Here is a 20,458-nt window from a genome sequence, read left to right as displayed (position 1 = left end):
GATTTTCTTAGACCAGGAGTGAATGATTGTATTCTAACAGATGAGAACTTAGTTATCCATCCTTTTTATGGTATATTAATATATTTTGATTGACTTAACAATTTAAATAAGATTCTGAACTGTCTATTATTTATTCATCCCTATTTTCTCTTAGACACTGTGGGAATTTATGACTCAGGGATAACTCTTGAGGTAAGACTGTTATTCCTCTACTCACTCTTATCCTGAGTGTTGAATGTTGAGAATGAAGCCACTGGCTCAGTTATGGACCCCTTGTGATGTCAGAGGTCAGGTGACCCCAGAGTGGATGAGGAAAGTTGAGATCTGTACCATGCAGTCACTTTTAGAGTTGGGGATGTGGCAACTGTTAATAAATCATTAAGAACACATTGTGTGTCAGCATTTATTTATTACATTCTCTGTGTGTTCCCTTACAGACACCATGGGGATGTATCCCTCAGGGATAACTGAGGTAAGACTGTTTTGCTTACTATTCTTATAGGCAGTGGCAGACTTACTATTAGGCAGTAGTGGCAATTGCCTCAGGCCTCACATCATCAAGGGGCCTCATGAGCTGGGCAAAAAATAATACAATTATTTCTCCGCTTGATGCTCCCCCATGCTACAATCAGAGCGGGACTGAGAAAATAAGAAAGAAAGATTTAATTTTAACAGAAAAATGACCCGAGCTAACACATTTCTTAAGTAAAAAGTCAGGTGCTGCTAATAATACTGCCATTGTTGCCAAGGCAGAGCACATGTATGTGTTGCCCATGTATCTGATGCTGTCTGGCCAAAGAGAGTATGGCATATCAGATACACCAAAAGTATGTGAACACCTGCTCTTTGAACATTTCATTCCAAAATCATGGGCATTAATATGGAGTTGGTCCCACCTTTGCTGCTATAACAGCCTCCACTCTTCTGTGAAGGCTTTCCACTAGATGTTGGAACATTTCTGTAGGGACTTTCTTCCATTCAGCCACGAGCATTAGCGAGGTCAGGCACTGATGTTGGGCGATTAGGCCTGGCTCGCAGTTGGCGTTCCAATTCATCCCAAAGGTGTTCGATGGGGTTGAGGTCAGGGCTCTGTGCAGGCCAGTCAAGTTCTTCCACACCGATCTTAACAAATAATTTCTGTATGGACCGTGATTTTTCCACAGGGACATTGTCATGCTGAAACAGGAAAGGTCCTTCCCCAAACTGTTGCCACAAAGTTGGAAGCACAGAATCGTCTAGAATGTAATTGTATGCTGTAGCATTAATATTTCCTTTCACTGTAACTAAGGGGTCTAGCCTGAACCATGAAAAACAGCCCCAGACCATTATTCCTCCTCCACCAAACTTTACAGACGGCACTATGCATTGGGGCAGGTAGCGTTCTCCTGGCATCTGCCAAAGCCAGGTTCGTCCGTCGGACTGACAGATGGTGAAGCATGATTCATCACTCCAGAGAATGCGTTTCCACTGCTCCAGAGTCCAATGGCGGCGTGCCACCGCTTGGCATTGCGCATGGTGATCTTAGGCTTGTGTGCGGCTGCTCGACCATGGAAACACATTTCATGAAGCTCCCGACAAACAGTTATTGTGCTGAAGTTGCTTCCAGAGGCAGTTTGGAACTTGCTAGTGAGTGTTGCAACCAAGGACAGATGATTTTTACGTGCTTCAGCAATCGGCCTTAGTGTTTTGTGAGCTTGTGTGGCTTACCACTTTGCGGTTGAGACATTATTGCTCCTAGACGTTTCCACTTCACAATAACAGCACGTACAGTTGGCTGGGGCAGCTCTCACAGGGCAGAAATTTGATGAACTAACTTGTTCGAAAGGTGGAATCATATGACACTTGTGTGTGTGTCTGAAATAACCGAATCCACTAATTTAAAGGGTTGTCCACATACTTTTGGCGTATGATCCACTATTGCTAGAGATCCTCAGGAACAACCACACGAACGTGACAGAGGAAAGAAAGGTAAACTCACGATGTAATGGAATGATGCAAAATGTAAGGAAACTAACACTGAAGTCGGTAACAGTTATAAATGTACAGTATGTGGGTATAACTGACAGTGGCTACAGATTGCGTAATCGATGTCATTTCAATTTCAATTACGTTGAACCAACGAGCAATACACGTTGAATTGACGTCTATGCCCAGTATGAAATTAACTCGGTAGGTTTGGCCCAGTACCATCATATCCGCATGACTACAGAAGTCGATAGCTTGGGTCTCCACATTTCATCCCAAGTTATAAGGCCAGCATTTAATGAACTTCAATGTGGAAAAGGTGACATGTTGATCAGTGATATGTTGATCAGGCTGCTGAGGGGAGGACGGCTCATCACAATGGCTGGAACAGAGCGAAATGAAACCATGTTTGATGTATTTGGTACCATTACACTGATTCTGCTCCAGCCATTTACCACAAACCTATTCTCCACAATTAAGGTACCATCAACCTCTTGTGATGTTGATATGCTTCAGTTTGCTGCCATATGACTGTTTTCACCTGTTCAGCAATCATAAGGTAAAATAGATCGAAAACTGTTTATTTATATATCCAAATGGCTTATTCATTTACCTAGCTCTTCTCAATATCTCTTCTCAATGTGTAGATTACAGTGCATGGAGAATGTTATTTCTACCGGGAATTTTTTTTGTAGATGTTCTACTTGGAACCAACAAGAAAAGTTGAAGATGAGATCTGTACCCTGCAGTTACCCTGAAAGATAGTGGTGGTGACCTATAGGATTTCCTGATGCTCTCATTAGCTAAGCTTTTCAAACATGCTTTCATGACGAAAATGGATGAGCGATAAACTAACATGGTTCTTCAAACAATAGCCTTGTAAGAAGAGAATGTATATTGGTTCTGTAAATAACTCTTATTAGGTTGGTGTTTTCATTCCTCAAGGGGGCAGCATTACGTTACCTTTCCCTAGAATCTGGAGTAGATAACAGTGGGGAGTAGATAACTAGTGTCTGTTTACACATGGTTTCAATCTGCTGACCCAGTGAAACTGCTTTACATTCAACAGTAAATGTTACAGACAATTGACCTTAACTTTCCACCATAGTCATATCATAACTTGCCTAGTGAAATAAAGGTTCAATAATATACCAATATAAAATAATTGACCCCATCCTTGTCTGATTAGAGATCAAATGGACCAGTTGGACCATATCCTAACTTCGGAACACACACACACAGAGAGACATGAGTCACATGACTGACAGACAGACTTTTTGCATTTTGAAGTCTTAGAACCACCTGGTGGAGATGCCCCATTTCACATCAATGTGTTTTTCATCTGCCACAATCCAAGAATCACAACTCTCTTTCCTCTGATGTCAGAGTAGCAAAGACACCAGCACCTGTGCCTCAGTATCACCATCACTTTGTACTTCAGACTATAGTTATCATGACCACTTTTTCTCAGCCTTAGCTCATCTTTGTCTTCTCAGATCACTCCTATTCCCCAGCGACACACTCTCCACCCTGCAGTGTCCCCCACTCACTCACCCACACCGGACCTGCGCTCTGCCCTGTATGTGACTGAGTGGTGGACGGAGGTCTGGTCCTTGTGAGTCATATGTTCTCACCTCTCAATGGCTGACTGCTACAGAGCTCCATATGAGAGGCCCTGAATCACAGCTCTACCATAGTCCGGCTGTTAGACTGGAGGGAGAAGAGTAGGGCCTGGTGGGTGGTGGTCCGTGTGTCACTCCTTTCCTCATATGAAATGAACTGTCACAGATTGGAGAGGTGAAAAGTGCTCCTTCCATATGGTGTTTCTGTGTGTGTTAATTATATAAGTGTGACGTGTACCTACATGTGCCTGTGTGTTGTGGGTGGCAGGGGGAAACGTCTTGCCTTACTGTATGTCGGGATATGCAAAGCTTGTTCTCAAAGGCAATTAATGGGGATGGGGAAGAGAGAGAGATATGGTAACAACAATAAAAATCACTGTGTGACGTGTAAAATCACTGTGTGACGTGTAATGCCTCTGTTGACTCCCCAGCCGTTGTGTCCGTCTGTGAGGGTGAATGGAGCCGTCCTCTATGCAGCACACAAACTTTAACAACAAGTGCTGTGCTTTGGCAAAATTAGTTATGCAAGAAATGTCGGTGGAAACGATATATACATATAACCATCAATTCGAAGTAAACTTGGGAGTCACGCGATGACATGTTACGTGGTCCTCCCACTACGACTCGTTGGGAAAACATGCGTTTTTTTAGGCTTACAGATGAAAATACAGTATGAGTGCTGTTGGCTAGAGCGCATAATATCAGTGGCACACACTATATAACGCAACCGTTTTTTGTGAGAAAGCCATCAGTTGAGTTGGGGAAAAAAATATTTAACGTGTATTGGTAATTTAAACGCAAAAATATACAGTATTTTCTGTAGCCTACGTCATCACGCACAGCCTTTTATTTGCAACAAGTCAATTTGATGGAAACATCTCTGGTTGGAAAATGTTCATATTGTTTTGATATGGATTTTAGAATATTTGCATGAAAATCAGATTGCTGTACACAAGACTGTGATCATCTCAAGGACCTTAAACGGTGTTTTACCAAGTAACTGGGTAAGAGTTCTGCAATCCATAATAAATTAACTGGGTTATGTCATAAAAAATTACACTGGCAGTGGACTGTAACGGTTTGACATGGTTGCAGCAAAGCATACAATGATAGTCGAAAGCTAAGATGTTTGTCATCCTATATGCTCTAAAAGTTAGGGGTTCAACAGGGGTTCTCCTACGATCCTCAAAGTTCTTTGAAGAACCATAGGGTTCTTGGCACTGAAATCCGCCCCCAAAAGGTTCTTCCAAGAACCCCATAGGAGGTGGGGTTCATCGAGGAAAATCCTTAGTTGGTGGGGGTTCTTGCAGGAACCTGACTGCCCAACTGAAAAATGTGGATTTGAATTTGAAAGGATAGCAGGTGCAGGCACTTAACTGAAAAGTGTAAAGATCTCCTCAATGTAAGGTAAGGTTTGTCCCTTGTATGATCAAAATGTATATTGTTTTCTGATGATACTATCTATCTTTTCATATTTGTGCAAATCTTTCTATGACAGAAAATGGACAAAATTCAATGGATATCAATCAACAAAGTGGTAACAATATGTAGGCTATAAGAATATGTTGAAGGTTATCTGTATTGGGTGCAGATGACTCATTTTTGTGTCTGTCTGCAGGTATACAGACGAGAACGCATACAAAGGTACAGTATGTCAATTGGTATTGGTATGTTATGCAGATCACATTTACCATCCTCCTTCCTTACCTCTTCAATGAATATCCCATAGGCCTCTACATTATGGATAAGGTATATGTATGAAAACCATTATCAAAACAGTTTTTTTTTTTTTCATTCACATTTACCACAAAAACCAAGGTATGAATACTATTGTGTGCATGTTTTGTTAATCATCAGTATAATTACATTTTTTTTGATTCACAGACTTTACCCTCCCGACATCTCTGAATATAACAGAAAACCTATTTGATCACCATGCACTGAAAAATGATTCTGGCTATGGATACAGAGAACATCAACACATTAACATCAACACGCCAGAGGATATACCCATTGGACTTGGGGCTCTGTTGGGAGTTTACCTCGTATTTTGATTTTTTAATTCTGCTTTGCCACTAAAATCATAAACACTGCCAACTAAAATATTGTTATTGTTATTTTTATGCATATTATTATTATTCATAATAATACTTGGTATTTGTATGTTACGCAGATCATAATAATAATAGTAGGGGAGGGGGTAGTTCAGATATTAGCCCCAAAAGGTTCTTTGAGGATCCATTAAAAGGGGTCATTTGAAGAACTGTGGGGTTCCCCCTGAAGGATCCTCCAGGAACCTTTTATATTTAGAGTGTACATGTGTTTACCTCTTCAGAACAGGTTGAGTCATGAAGTGTCAGAGTTAAGACTGTGTTTGTCATAAGGCCAGTCTACCTACCTACAGCCTTAAGTTCTGTCTCTTCAGTGTCTCTGTTAAAGCGTCAGGTGTGTTATGGTTAAAGAGACTGACAATTCCAATTAAAGTCTAATCCAATTGTTAATTTACTATAGGGCCTCCTGTTTGTGTGTCAGCACCCAATTCAATTAGGTGCAGGACAGATAAAGGGCATTGTCTGCCCCAGGAGCAATGAGGTGCCTGTAGGTTTCCATAGGTGTCTGGCTATACCTCTCACAAACAGGTAAGGAAGAATAGAAGCAATGGTTATATTTTGGGAGAATAAATTACATGCTGATGAAATGTTCATTGTATTTCACAACACAATTCATGGGCCACAGAGTGGCACCTCTGACAGTTGCGAGGCCTTTTCAGAAAATAAACTGACAACTAAGTGAAAAATGTGAAAAATGCAATAGAAAAGGTCAAACTGAAATGTTTATGAAAAGTGTCTGTAGCAGCAAGTCACTGACATTTTGGTCAGGATATTGTGCTGCGCTCAAACCTAGATGCTTTGATAAAACAATTTGTGGGCCCATGTGCCTTCGCCATCATCCACCTGATCTTTTCTAAAGAGTCTTCTTCCTCCCATTTTTAGACACAGAAAATCTATTTGTTGCTGAGGCAAGGTTTCCAGGGAAACAGATGGGTTGATCTAAACCTGAAGAAGGACCAAACATCTGTAAATTATATCATACAGCCAGCTGCACTGGGAAATGCTCCACTGAGTTCACGTTCTGCTGCTGTAGGTATACAGTAGCCTATATCCCAATAAATGTCTAAACATATTTGGCAATGTCAAATCATGTTCCATTGAGAGTTCCAATATGTGAAACAGCACTTGCCCAATGTCTGGAACTCTAAATCACTGGAAATGTCTGCATTATACAGAAAGTGAAAAAACGGATCGAAACAACTGTAAGATGGGAGCCACATGTTAACCATTTTGTCATTTTGCTGTATGTTTTTCCTTCTCTTTTCCACCAGTGTATCATATTTTTATTTTAAAGCCTATATGGTTTTGACTGATGCTGGAAATTAGTGCAAACTATTTGATGTTGCAGTGTATCTGATATAGATTGTTGTTGTTTTAATTGTATTTGTCTCCATCAAATAAATTAATGGTCACTCTTCACACTAACTACATAGGGTAATTACTCATGAGGGATGATCAACTGGTCAATTATTGATGCCACTTTCTGCATGATGCGATCTAAACACAACAAGAACAACTTAATACGTTTATACTCCTGTCTAAACTTGTGTGCTCAAAGCCTGTTGATTCCTTCATATATATCATGTAAACACGTCCTGTAAGAGTGTATCTTCTGACTAATTCACGAGCTTCAGTGATTGTGACTGGCTCTCTTGAGGATCTCATTTTCTCTTATTGGTCGGCACCCAACATCGCCCGGGAGAGTGTATAAAAAGCATCATATTATTCCATCTAGCGCAAGTCGATCTCTAGGGTGCGGAGGAGACTATATAGTTCTGCAAACAGTGCGCGATCCAGAGGAGGCGGGAGAAAACACCTGTTACGGAAGAATCAATTCGACAAAGCAGCCTCCACGTCTTCAGTAAGTTTATTAAGCTGAATTCAACCGGTGTCTAAAATTGAACATTTGTCTCACTCAAGAGCGCATAATGAAATATATTTCGGCACCGAGAGCATATAAACTTCTAATTTTCACTTGTTGCACTTTATTTCCGCGTTAAGATAGGCATAGGCTAATGTAAACTACTACATGATTTACTTTTTAAATAACACATTGACTTTATTCCAGTGCACCACGTTTTGCTAAAATCTAAGGAGATCCGTCTTGATTCTCTATAAAGGTAGAGTTATTATAAATTCAAGCTTGTGCAAATTCATCACAGACCAGACCTTTAGCCTATAATTTTGTCCGATCTTCCATATCGTAGTTAATATGCACAACATGTCAGTTAAATGTAACTTAACGGAATTACAATACAATAGAATAGAATACCATGACTGTTAATAAAGTGGATTTCAATGTGCTTATTAAGGGTGTTTATTGTTACGTAAAATTTTAAAACGAACCAAATCAAACCTCAACCAACTTAACAGTGGTTCTAAAATGAATAAATGTAATCTATTGAAAAATTAATGAGTGAAGGCTACATGTGTTATTCTGACTAATGCAGCAGTCTTTATTACTCCACAGGAGCAATATGCTGTGCTGCATGTTGACATATACTCACTGCTACCTAGACAACATGTATGAATGTACTACTGTATGAGTACAAATAATAGTGTTTTCTTAGCCTTTGTAAATAAAGCATGTGCTAACATTGCATGTATTCTTTCAGAGATGCAAACTAGTCACCTTTCGGTGAAATTCGGCGTTTTGAATCCAAAATAGGTGACTTGCGTGATTCGTGTAACCGACAAATTACTGTCGTTTGGAAAGTTTGAGGTGAGGGAGAAAGTTTGGTGGAACAGGTATTAGCATTGTTAAGTATCTTGCTAGCTGGATTGAATTCTCCGTTAGCTAGCCAGAGAAATGTTGAGCAACATTAGCCAATTTATCTGATCAAATAATTGAGTTCATGGTGTGAAAATTAGCTTGCTAATAACGTAGACAGCTAGCTAACGTTACAACATCAAATTAGCTAACATTACTAACCTAACCAATTGTATATAGTATTAACTGGTATACGACACCTTGCCGATGTTGTGCCGAAAATCTCACCCTGCCTGTTCTATAGAAAGTATTTGACTCGAGCCACAAAATTAAGGAAATTAGAAGGGGAGGGGGGGAGTAACATTTAGGGAAGCAATAAATATTTCAGAACAACTACTAGTTGAATAAGACATGTAGAAATGACGAATTTTGGCAAAGATATTTATTTATAGACTAATACACTTGAAACAAATAGCCAAACCGAAACTGCAGACAATACTTGCTCCCCCCGCGATCAAACCGACATAAAATATAAAATGAAACACAGCCTAACGTGATGAGAAATCTCAACTAGCAAGCAAGTTGCAGCAATGAAGAATTGAGTGCGTGCGCGTTCACACGAAGGGGGAGGGGGATTCTGGCAGGGGGGAGATTTTCGGCACAACACTGTTCCTCAAGTTATAACGCGTTAGTTGCTTACTGGACCCTGGAAATCTGTGTGAAATGTTAACTAGCTAACGAACTAACCACTATCTGTTAACTAATGTTTCCCTATACAGTATGTGGTTCATTTTCAGATTGAGAGAATTAGGTGAAAATGAGGCGTTGCTTGTGCAAGTGGAGCTGGAGCTGGGCCTGGTTTAAACTGGATGCCACTATAGATGTGAAAAGAAAGCCACACACTTTCCCTCTTTCTCGCTTTTGCTGGCACATTGTAGAACAGATGTCCACAGGCATAAAGTGTACAATGTAATAATGTGCAGTGTACTCCGAAGATATTGTTTTTGTTGTGTTGAACTTGACAGTAGCACGTGTGTGTGTGACTGAGGGGGGATTATATATTGTTTTACTCAGTGAACGTTATTTTTGCGCACATGTAGCTTTGTGCACTTGATCGATGTCTATAGTGGCCACTATAATAGAGTAAAAATAGAATGCCTGTTTGTTTTTCCCAAGTGTGTGGTTTTTTCCCGTTTATGTGTGTGGTCACAAGCGTTTTATTAAAAAGGTTGTCATGGATAACTGCAATATTAGGGTATTGTTTTTTTCTCAAGACTTGAGTGTCATTTGCAGTGAAGTCTAGGCAACAAATAACATTGGATTGCTTTCTTTACATTTTTTAGCTCTAAGTTAGGTTCACATGAACCACTTTATTTTACACACAGACTGATCATGTATATCATATTCTTGGTTGTTTAATTAGTTAAAACCTGCATTTGCCCCTAGCAGGGATTTTTTTCCATGTTTCAGTGAAGAGAAAAAAAGTGTCACTTTTTTGGGCCCTCACCAGTTTGCATCCCTGATTCTTTACATACAGTTGAAGTCGGAAGTTTACATACACCTTAGCCATATACATACACCTTAGCCGAAAACTCAGGTTTTCACAATTCCTGACATTTAATCCTAGTAAAAATGCCCTGTTTTAGGTCAGTTAGGATCACCACTTTATTTTAAGAATGTGAAATGTCAGAACGATAGTAGAGAATTATTTATTTCAGCTTTTATTTCTTTCGCCACATTCCCAGTGGGTCAGAAGATAACATACACTCAATTAGTATTTGGTAGCATTGCCTTTAAATTGTTTAACTTGGATCAAACGTTTTGGGTAGCCTTCCACAAGCTTCCCGCAATAAATTGGGTGAATTTTGGCCCATTCCTCCTCACAGAACTGGTGTAAATGAGTCAGGTTTGTAGGCCTCCTTGCTCGCACACGCTTTTTCAGTTCTGCCCACAAATGTTCTGTAGGATTGAAGTCAGGGCTTTGTGATGGCCACTCCAATACCTTAACTTTGTTGTCCTTAAGCCATTTTGCCGTAACTTTGGAAGTATACTTGGGGTCATTGTCCATTTGGAAGACCCATTTGTGACCAAGCTTTAACTTCCTGTCTGAGGTCTTGAGATGTTTCTTCAATAAACACATCATTTTCCATCCTCATGATGCCATCTATTTTGCGAAGTGCACTAGTCCCTCCTGCAGCAAAGCACCCCCACAACATGATGCTGCCACCCCTGTCCTTCACAGTTGGGATGGTGTTCTTTGGCTTGCAAGCCTCCCCCTTTTTCCTCCAAGCAGAACGATGGTCACCTTGACTAAATAGTTCTATTTTTGTTTCATCAGACCAGAGGACATTTCTCCAAAAAGTACGATCTTTGTCCCCATTTGCAGTTGCAAACCGTAGTCTGGCTTTTTTATTGTGGTTTTGGAGCAGTGGCTTCTTCCTTATTGAGTAGCCTTTCAGGTTATGTCGATATAGGACTCGTTTTACTGTGGATATAGATACTTTGGTACCTGTTTCCTCCAGCATCTTCACAAGGTCCTTTGCTGTTGTTCTGAGTTTCATTTGCACCTTTCGCACCAAAGTACGTTCATCTCTAGAAGACAGAACGCGTCTCCTTTCTGAGCAGTATAATGGCTGCGTAGTCCCATGGTGTTTATACTTGCATACTATTGTTTGTACAGATGAACGTGGTACCTTCAGGCATTTGGAAATTGCTCCCAAGGATGAACCAGACTTGTGGAGGGCTACAATTTTTTTCTGAGGTCTTGGCTGATTTGTTTTGATTTTCCCATGATGTCAAGCAAAGAGGCACTGAGTTTGAAGGTAGGCCTTGAAATACATCCAGAGGTACACCTCCAATTGACTCAAATGATGTCAATTAGCCAATCAGAAGCTTCTATAGCCATGACATAATTTTCTGGAATTTTCCAAGCTGTTTAAAGGCACAGTCAACTTAGTGTATGTAAACTTCTGACCCACTGGAATTGTGATACAGTGTATTATATGTTAAATAATCTGTCTGTAAACAACTGTTGGAAAAATGACTTGTGTCATGCACAAAGTAGATGTCCGAACCGACTTGCCAAAACTAGTTTGTTAACAAGACATTTGTGGAGTGGTTGAAAAACGAGTTTTAGTGACTCCAACCTAAGTGTATTTAAACTTCTGACTTCAACTGTACCTCTTATTTAGGCTGCAAAATATTATTTTTTTTCAACACCTCTATAATTAAGCAATAAGGCACGAGGGGGTGTGATATATGGCCGATATACCACAGCTAAGGGCTGTTCTTATGTACGACACAATGCAGAGTGCTAGGTCACAGCCCATAGCCATGGTATATTGGCCTTATATCACAAACCCCGAGGTGCCTTATTGCTATTATAAACTGGTTACCAAAGTAATTAGAGCAGTAAAAATAAATGTTTTGTCTTACCCGTGGTATACTGTCTGATATACCACAGCTTTCATCCAATTAGCATTCAGGGCTGGAACCACACAGTAGTGCCTAAGAACAGCCCTTAACCGTGGTTTATTGGCCATATTCCACACCCCATCAGGCCTTATTGCTTAAGTATACACTTGACACATTGGGGTCAATTTAATTGATTTCATCGTTTTTAGATTCAGTTAACCATTTCTTACACAGATATAGCAACAGTTGCAATGTGATTTACTCAGTGTGTTAATTCATGTATTTCATAACTGCTGCCATGTTTGTGCTTTTGCCTCCAGACAGAGAAACACCCTTGTATCCCACCTGGTGAAGCCCAGTGGGATAATGTGGGTTCTGGACAAGATCCGTGGGTCGGTAGAGACCACTGTTCTCCGGCGGGGGGAGAATGGGGTCAAGGACAGCAATACTCCAGTCTACAGCAACGTCCTCACCCCTGATAAGATCCCTGACTTTTTCATTCCCCCCAAGCTGGTCTGCTGCCCCCCAGAGCCTGAGACCCTGGACGTCGTCAAGCCGAAGGAGGGGCTGCGGCCTTCGGCCTCTGAGCAGACCATTGGCAGTAAGAAAATCAGCAGCCCTCGCAGCCCGCGTCTGGTTGCCAAGCTAGCTGGGGACACCAAGAACCTATTGAGGGCCGCCAACCGTCACATTATCCAGATAGAGAGCGCTGATGACATGGTGGCAGGGGACACCAACGCTGACCCTCAGTCTCAGACCGCTATGTCACTGCCCTACGTCCCCAAGACCCAGACTTCCTATGGTTTTGCCACTTTGATGGAGAGCCCCCACACCCGCCGCAAGGAGTCCCTTTTCCACTGTGACCAGACCAGCCCCCTGACCTCTCCCAACTCCCAGAGGAAGGGGAAGAGCAGCGTTAGCGAATGCAACCACCTCAACCCCCCTGACTTCAACGCCTCTCACAACCCATACCGCTACTTTAGTGGAGGGGAGAGTGATACCTGTTCCTCGGCTGAGTCCTCTCCCTTCAACTCCCCACTTCTCTCCCGCTCTGCCTCGCTGCTCAAAGTCTTCACCCACGAGACACAGGCAAAGGTGGTGAAAGCCAAGAGGACGTTTGCCCGCCACAGCTCCTTGTCCACAGACGAGTGCAGCTCAACCGAGCCCAGTCCCAATGTGCTGCGGCGGCTCCACTCCTCTTCACTCCATGGCGGTGGGCCGTCGGACCGGGAGCACACCGTCAACCTACACAAGGGCGGCAGGGTGAGGCTCATCGCCGACTACGATGCTGGCACGGCCCGCCTGCGCATTCGCATTCTGGCTGCCGAAGAGCTCTACGACAAGATGTACGACATTAAGAGCATCAACTGCTGCGTGTCACTGTACCTCAACCCTGGCAAGATGCAGAAACAGCGGAGCACTATCATCAAGAACAGCCGAAATCCTGTGTTCAACGAGGACTTCTTCTTTGACTCTGTGACATCAATGCAGGTGAAGAACCTAGCAGTGAAGATCAAGGTGGTGAATAAGGGCACCAGCCTGAAGAGAGACACTCTGCTGGGGGAGAGAGAGATCCCTCTGGGGAAGCTGCTCCATGGCCCCTAGGTCTGTCCTGACGATGCAGAATGGTACTCTGACTAACACAGAATGAGACCATGAATGATGATGTGCGTGAAAAAAGATATATAACTGGGGTTAGATGTTTGCTTGGTCTCCCCTGTATTCACATAGAACTGTCTGAAAGGAAGTCAATGTCTGGTCTGGTCTAGCAGTTTGTCTCTTAGCTGGTCACCTCCTCAACCTTCTATTTCCTGAACCTGAAGCCCTGCACAGCCCAACTTGTAAATCATGTGGTGGACAATCGAATATGGCACAGATCAAAAAACACCTGCTTGTTTGAGGGACTCACTTTTTGTACTCTCTTGATCTCGACGTTGAATGTCGCATGGTTGCAATTACATGTGACTCAGACAATACAGGATGCGAGTCTCTATGATTCAGTTTTTATTCAGCACTACAATGCTTTTATGGATCAGGGCGTCTTTGATGTTGCCACTATAACTTGATGTGCAAATTATCCTTTGATCCTGATTGTTGTTGCGATCCACAGTAGCCTACTACCGGAAGGAAGGCCAGTCTGTTATGTGACCACAATGTCCAAAACCTGGAGAATAGAGATCAGACGTCACCGTCTGCTTCCCTAGCGCTTGGTATGAATATGTAAATGCAGTGATATGTTAGCAGTTTGTACTTCAGTTTCATAACACCCACAAGCCTTACCAAGAGTGATAGATAGACAGAAAGAGAGAGTGACAGAGGGAGGGAGGGTGTATGCATTACATTTTAAAGAGTGTGACATTCAAAGGTGTTGAACATAATTTTATACATAGATGTTGTATTTGTATAAGACATATGCTTCAGTATGATGTATACTGCATGACCAAAAGTATATGGACACCTACTCGTCAAACATCTCATTCCAAAATCATGGGCATTAATATGGAGTTGGTCCCCCCTTTGCTGCTATAACAGCCTCCACTCTTCTGGTAAGGCTTTCCACTAGATGTTGGAACATTCCTGCGGGGATTTGCTTCCATTCAGCCATTAGTGAGGTTGGGCACTGATGTTGGGCGATTAGGCCTGGCTCGCAGTTGGCGTTCCAATTCATCCCAAAGCTGTTCGATGGGGTTGAGGTCAGTGCTCTGTGCAGGCCAGTCAAGTTCTTCCACACTGATCTCAACAAACCATTTCTGTATGGACCTCGCTTTGTGCATGTGGGTATTGTGATGCTGAAACAGGAAAGGGCCTTCCCCAAACTGTTGCTGCAAACTTGGAAGCGCAGAATCATCTACAATGTAATTGTATGCTGTAGCATTACAATTTCCTTTGACTGGAACTAAGGGGCCTAGCCCAAACAATAAAAAACAGCCCCAGACCATTATTCCTCCTCCACCAATCTTTACAGTTGGCACTATGCATTGGGGCAGGTAGCGTTCACTGAAAAGTCACTGAGCTCTCAGTGAGTTCTCATGCTACTGCCAATGTTTGGCTATGGAGATTGCATGGTGGTATGCTTGATTTTATACACGTCAGCAACGGATGTGGCTGAAATAGCCCGAATCCACTCATTTGAAGGGGTGTCCACATACTTTTACAACATTATGACTTTGTAAATTATGTACTGCTGGAGAGTGAATGATTAGCAGCCCTCTGACCCTGAAAACCTTATAATTTGCTGACTTCATTATTATGATGGTGTTTTCCACTCCTGGCAGTGTAGACAAGCCACTAGGCCAGAGGACTGAGAAAGGAAAAACATTTACAATAAAAAATATTTACAATAAACATGATTTGACATGAAGGATAGCCTTCTACTCTCTGCATGTGCTCTGCTGTCCTTTAAAATGAATTACAATACATCTGATCTGATTGCAATTTCAAGAAGGAGACAGAGGAAAGAAGCAGAGGTTGTTTCTGCAGATGGTTAAAGGGTCACCACACACATTCATCTTTGAGATATGGAGTCATTTAATCATGTCAAACATGACTATTTTACAGAAAATAGCCATTGTTTTTGTGAGTTATACATTCCCTGTCATGTTTTAACCTAGACTATACAATAGAGCTCTCTACAATACCATTGCTTTTCTCCATGCTTATACTTTATATAACTTTGTTTGGCTCTAACTGAGGATTTTGTTATTGTGGGAAATCTGTAATCTGCTACGATACTATTAAATGATTCATCTGTGTGTGCTCAATGCTCATGCTATGCCTGCTGTACATGGGTGTGTGCTCACTGAGTTGTAACCAATCCCTTCTTTGGCTTACTAAATCCCTTCTTTGGCATGACTAAAAAGCTAAAATATTGTCAGTAGATTTTATAATACTTCTTTGTAGTAGGCAGGGTCAAAATGTAGCCTAAGTGCTTTTATGATAAAAATGTAATTAAATCAAAAAGTGAGTTGTGTATTTTGGGGATTGCCAACTATTTTTGTAATTGATTGTCTTTTCTTGTTTCTCATCTACAGATGTAGGATTTTAATTTGAGCCAGTTTTCTACAGCAGTAAAATAATCCTGTGGCAGCAGGAAATGTGAATTATTATGTGGATTATAATTAATGGACATTGTTGTGGGCTTTGATACATTTTTCGCATATCAAGTCTGAATTTTCCAAGTGGAAATTGCAATCTTTAGAATCCTTTTTAAAACTCAAATACACGACAAGTTTGCATTTCCTACTGTGCAGAAAAATTCTCAGCAACAAAAGAGTTATCAAATTAAGATCTTACATCTGTATTTAAAAAAGACAGCCCAATGTACATTTGAACTAGGAATAATTCTCCTGAGAAATGAAAGCTTCCAGCACAGTCATCTCACTCAACAGGTTAGATACGTAATTAAAACATGTAAAAAAGATCAGCAAACATTTCAAATGGATTCAATTAACTTTCTCCTCATGACTGTGTTTTCAATTATGCTCTGATTTGAAGTGCTTTAAATACTGTAGGCCAGATCTCCTTGCTGATTATCTTCTATACCAACCACAGGGTTAATTATCCTGGTTGAATACACTGTAAATATATATATCTTACTAACTAGGCTGCTTATGATGCCCAGGTGTGTTGTTTTGTGGGATGCCAGTGGGAGGGCTTACTGTCAGCTAAATAATGGATAAATATATGTTTTATACATGCAGTCATGTATCAAATGAATACAGTGATTTTAGATCTGAGCACCTGATGTCTAACAGTGGAGGAATACCCACTATCCTCTAAGATGTGTGTTTTTCTCTGTTTGTTATGGGGAAGCCCAACACCTCTATTGGGGGTGCAGAAAACCTGCAGATGTATAATGTATATAGCCACTTTAAATGGGTTTGCCATCATAGTATGGACTTGCTTTTTAGAATTAGACCTCTGCTTGATGCAGTAGATACACAGTTAGCCAATTTGATTGGCAACCTTGATTTAAGTCTCTGAGGGATTGCCAGAATGAACTTTACAATTAGCTAGCTGTTGGTGTTCGGAAATCATTCCTTGTTATTCTGTGCTAAATGGCTATTTAATTACACAAGCTAAAAAGGTGTGACTGTCAATTTTTTAAAATTAAACTCGGAAGACTGCTTATGCGAAATAATGAAAGTGGGGAGGATATTTATTTCCTGTGATCTAATTTCTGCAGTGGAGAGAAGATGTTTAATATGCTGAACTTGTTCTGTTTCTCAAGAAAATGAAACAAGTGCCAATCCGTCATACTTGATGCCAAATTCTTTAATTGTTATCTCAAGGTGTTAGACAAATGATGGATGCTAGTTAGTTTCTATCTACTGTATTGTTATTGTTGGTGTGAGTACTTATGTATTTTATACTATGATGTCATTAGTAATGGACACCTGTGGGTTTTCCTGACTGTTCCTCAAACTGTGTTGATATAGGCCTATGTATGACTATGAAATGCCTTGATTAAAAGCAAATTTATTGTAGATTCTTCATGTCATCATTACTACTTTGTTGACATAATGACATTATACAAATCAGTGCTATAGCAGTGACCTCACATTGTGTTAATCATCAGATCTGATACAACAGTGATTCTCATATTAGGGCTCTATTCAATTGGTATTGCGAAATTCAGCTTTACAGTGTGATTGAAAGTTAAAGGCAATGTTCCTGTGTTAGCGGAGACTGCGTTCACGGTATGTCGGCTCAATCGGAAATTACCTTGCCATTCCTAGTGTGCAATCTATAACGATTCAGTGATACTGATTGAATAGAGCCCTTAGTGTGCTAGTCAGAATAAGAGTTCAGAGAATACATTACTAATAATGATTTTAGAGTCCCAAAGGCACATGGCTCCATTATCTCTACATAATTGTACACCTCTGCCTAAGAATATGTCTTCTGTGTGAATCAGTAGGGCACCTAATCAGAGCAGGTTCTGATGAAGCAGCAGTCATTAAAGCAGCAATCCTCTCTACAGTGTCTAAGGGTCAGTCCAATTACTGCAGTCACCCACTGTCAGCTCTTTATCACATGAACTCATGGAGTCAATTAGATCCTGGATTGTGCCAAGGAAACTCAGTCTGTAGTGTCCCGTATCTTATCAACTTATGCTTCGCAGCTGTAATATGTGTCCTATAACTCCTTATCTGATCTCCTCTGATGGCAGTTTAAGTTCAAATTATAATCACTAAGAAGTATTTCACATTTTGTTATACTGTCCTGTGAGTGTGAACTTTCTTAAGGTATTATCCGACAAGTGGTCAGGTTCCTTATTAACCTCTAAAAATCTAAGCCGTTGGCTAAATTGTTTTAAGATGGTCATACCATGGATCGTTTAGCTATTTGATTTTGAATTTTAGGACCCCTTTAGGTATCCCCCAAAAATAAAATCAAAATATTTGATAAAACATTGAATTTGGCCTTTACGGCTATTGCCCATAGAAACGCATTGAATAACATATTCATAAATGGCAAAATAGACAGTAAAAAGATCAATCATAAGGAATAAGGTAGAAAGAAGCAATACAACTTCTTTAGACTAGTTGAGTGTCTGGAGCATCAGCATTTGTGGGTTTGATTACAGGCTCAAAATGTCCAGAAACAAAACTTTCCTCTGAAACTCGTCAGTCTATTCTTGTTCTGAGAAATGAAGGCTATTCCATGCGAGAAATTGCCAAGAAACTGAAGATCTCGTACAACACTGTGTACTACTCCCTTCACAGAACAGTGCAAACTGGCCCTAACCAAAAGAAAGGTCTTTGTATCTGGCCGTTTTGAGCCTGTAATCGAACCCACAAAGGCTGATGCTCCAGATACTCAACAAGTCTAAAGAAGGACAGTTTTACTGCTTCTTTAATCAGGACAACAGTTTTCAGCTGTGCTAACCTAATTGCAAAAAGGTTTTCTAATGATCAATTGGCCTTTTAAAATGATAAACTTGGATTAGCTAACACAACGTGCCATTGGAACACAGGAGTGATGGTTGCTGTTTCCAGCTACAATAGTAATTTACAACATTAGCAACGTTTTTCAATTTGATGTTATTTTAATGGACAATAAATGTGCTTTTCTTTCAAGAAGAAGGACATTTCTAAGTGACCCCAAACTTTTAAATGGTAGTTTATATACAGTACCAGTCAAAAGTTTGGATACACCAACTCATTCAAGGGTTTTTCTTTATTTTTACTATTTTCTACATTGTAGAATAATAGTGAAGACATCAAAACTATGAAATAAGACATGGAATCATGTAGTAACCAAAAAAGTGTAAAATAAATCAAGATATATCAAGAATGCCGTTCAGATAGTTTGTACCGTGAGAAGACAGATTTTTGGGTTGTCTCATGGTCTCTCACAAACACCTCTGTAGCTCGGCCTCCTTCCACCGCAGATGTGGAATGTCCGACATTGGCGAATGCGGAGGATTGAGTCGAAGCCCACTAAAAAAAATGGATATCTCTAGCTTAAAGATCCACTATGCAGAAATCGCTCTGCCATTTCCAGGTTGCTAAAATTCTAATAGTTGGCCTAATTTCAGTTTATGTGACAAAATAAGCATTGTATCTAAACCACTGTGAAATATATTTTCCATTACCAAGAATATTGTACATTCTGCTGTTTGAAGCTGGATCGCAAAAGCAAAAGGAAAAGATGCAAAAACGAAACTTCAGAACGGGAAGCATAGAAATAGCACACATAGAACAATCTACTGCTTCTTAGACTTGCTTCAATGTGAATTTTCTATGATACTTAGATTGACACATGGGGCCTCCTACCCAGATGCACGCTCTCTCTCTCTCTCTCTCTCTTTCTCTCTCTCTCTCTCTCTCTCTCTCTCTCTCTCTCTCTCTCTCTCTCTCTCTCTCTCTCTCATATACTGTATATATTATCTGATCTAGCTGTATGGCAGCATGGCACACCTGTTCCTCCAAATTAGGTCCAGACCCTGTACCTGTCTCTACTTACCCGGCTGTGCCTTCTATGAAGGAGCCTCTGTCCTCTTCTGTTTTTTTTGGGCTACAGGCTGTTTCCAACCATCCATAAACAGCAACAGCAGATCTTGTTTCTGTTTAATTGTCAGTTTCAGTTTACATATTCTAAAGTCAAACCATTTGTTTGGAAGTGTAGAACCAATCTTGGCAGCCACATCATGAGGGGGGTGAGTGGGAGTTGGTTCCAAGACAGCATGCAGGAGAAAACAGCTGGTACAAACATGGATACAGATGGTAATTTCTGTCATGGCAGAAATCAAAAAAGAGATATAAAATGAAGTAAATAGAAACAACCAGTCAGAACATACAGGTAACTGTCTAAATAATGAAATCACTTGAGTAAATGAGGGATACAAAGTATATTAAAAGTCAGTGCTTCCACACAGGTTTATTAACATCCCATCATGCTTATGGTCATGTATAAAAATGCTGGGCAGGCCATTATTTTGGTTATCATGGCTATGCCCCCATAGGATGACAATGCCCCCATCCATACGACATGAGTAGTCACTGAATGGTTTGATGAGCATGAAAACGATGTAAATCATATGCCATGACCGTCTCAGTCACCAGAACTCAACCCAATTGAACACTTATGGGAGATTCTGGAGCGTTGCCTGAGACAGTTTTTTCCACCAC

General features: G+C 40.7%; 1 protein-coding gene across 1 annotated transcript; it reads left to right on the top strand.

Annotated features, from left to right (window-relative positions):
• Positions 1-7,391: 7,391 nt before the first annotated feature.
• Positions 7,392-14,332, top strand: LOC112237237 (C2 calcium-dependent domain-containing protein 4C). The gene is made up of 2 exons (XM_024405870.2): positions 7,392-7,559; positions 12,143-14,332. Exon 2 carries the CDS (start codon positions 12,189-12,191, stop codon positions 13,425-13,427), a length of 1,239 nt encoding a protein of 412 aa, XP_024261638.1. The 5' UTR covers positions 7,392-7,559; positions 12,143-12,188; the 3' UTR covers positions 13,428-14,332.
• Positions 14,333-20,458: the final 6,126 nt, after the last annotated feature.

This window comes from Oncorhynchus tshawytscha, linkage group LG01, assembly GCF_018296145.1.
Source record: "Oncorhynchus tshawytscha isolate Ot180627B linkage group LG01, Otsh_v2.0, whole genome shotgun sequence".
Classification (NCBI taxonomy): domain Eukaryota; kingdom Metazoa; phylum Chordata; class Actinopteri; order Salmoniformes; family Salmonidae; genus Oncorhynchus; species Oncorhynchus tshawytscha.
Note: the sequence above shows the minus strand (reverse complement) of the source record. Positions and strands in the feature narration are given on the sequence as shown.

Bases quoted from the DNA above. Each gene is read 5' to 3' on its own strand.
- LOC112237237 (XM_024405870.2), top strand. From the start codon at position 12,189: ATGTGGGTTCTGGACAAGATCCGTGGGTCGGTAGAGACCACTGTTCTC.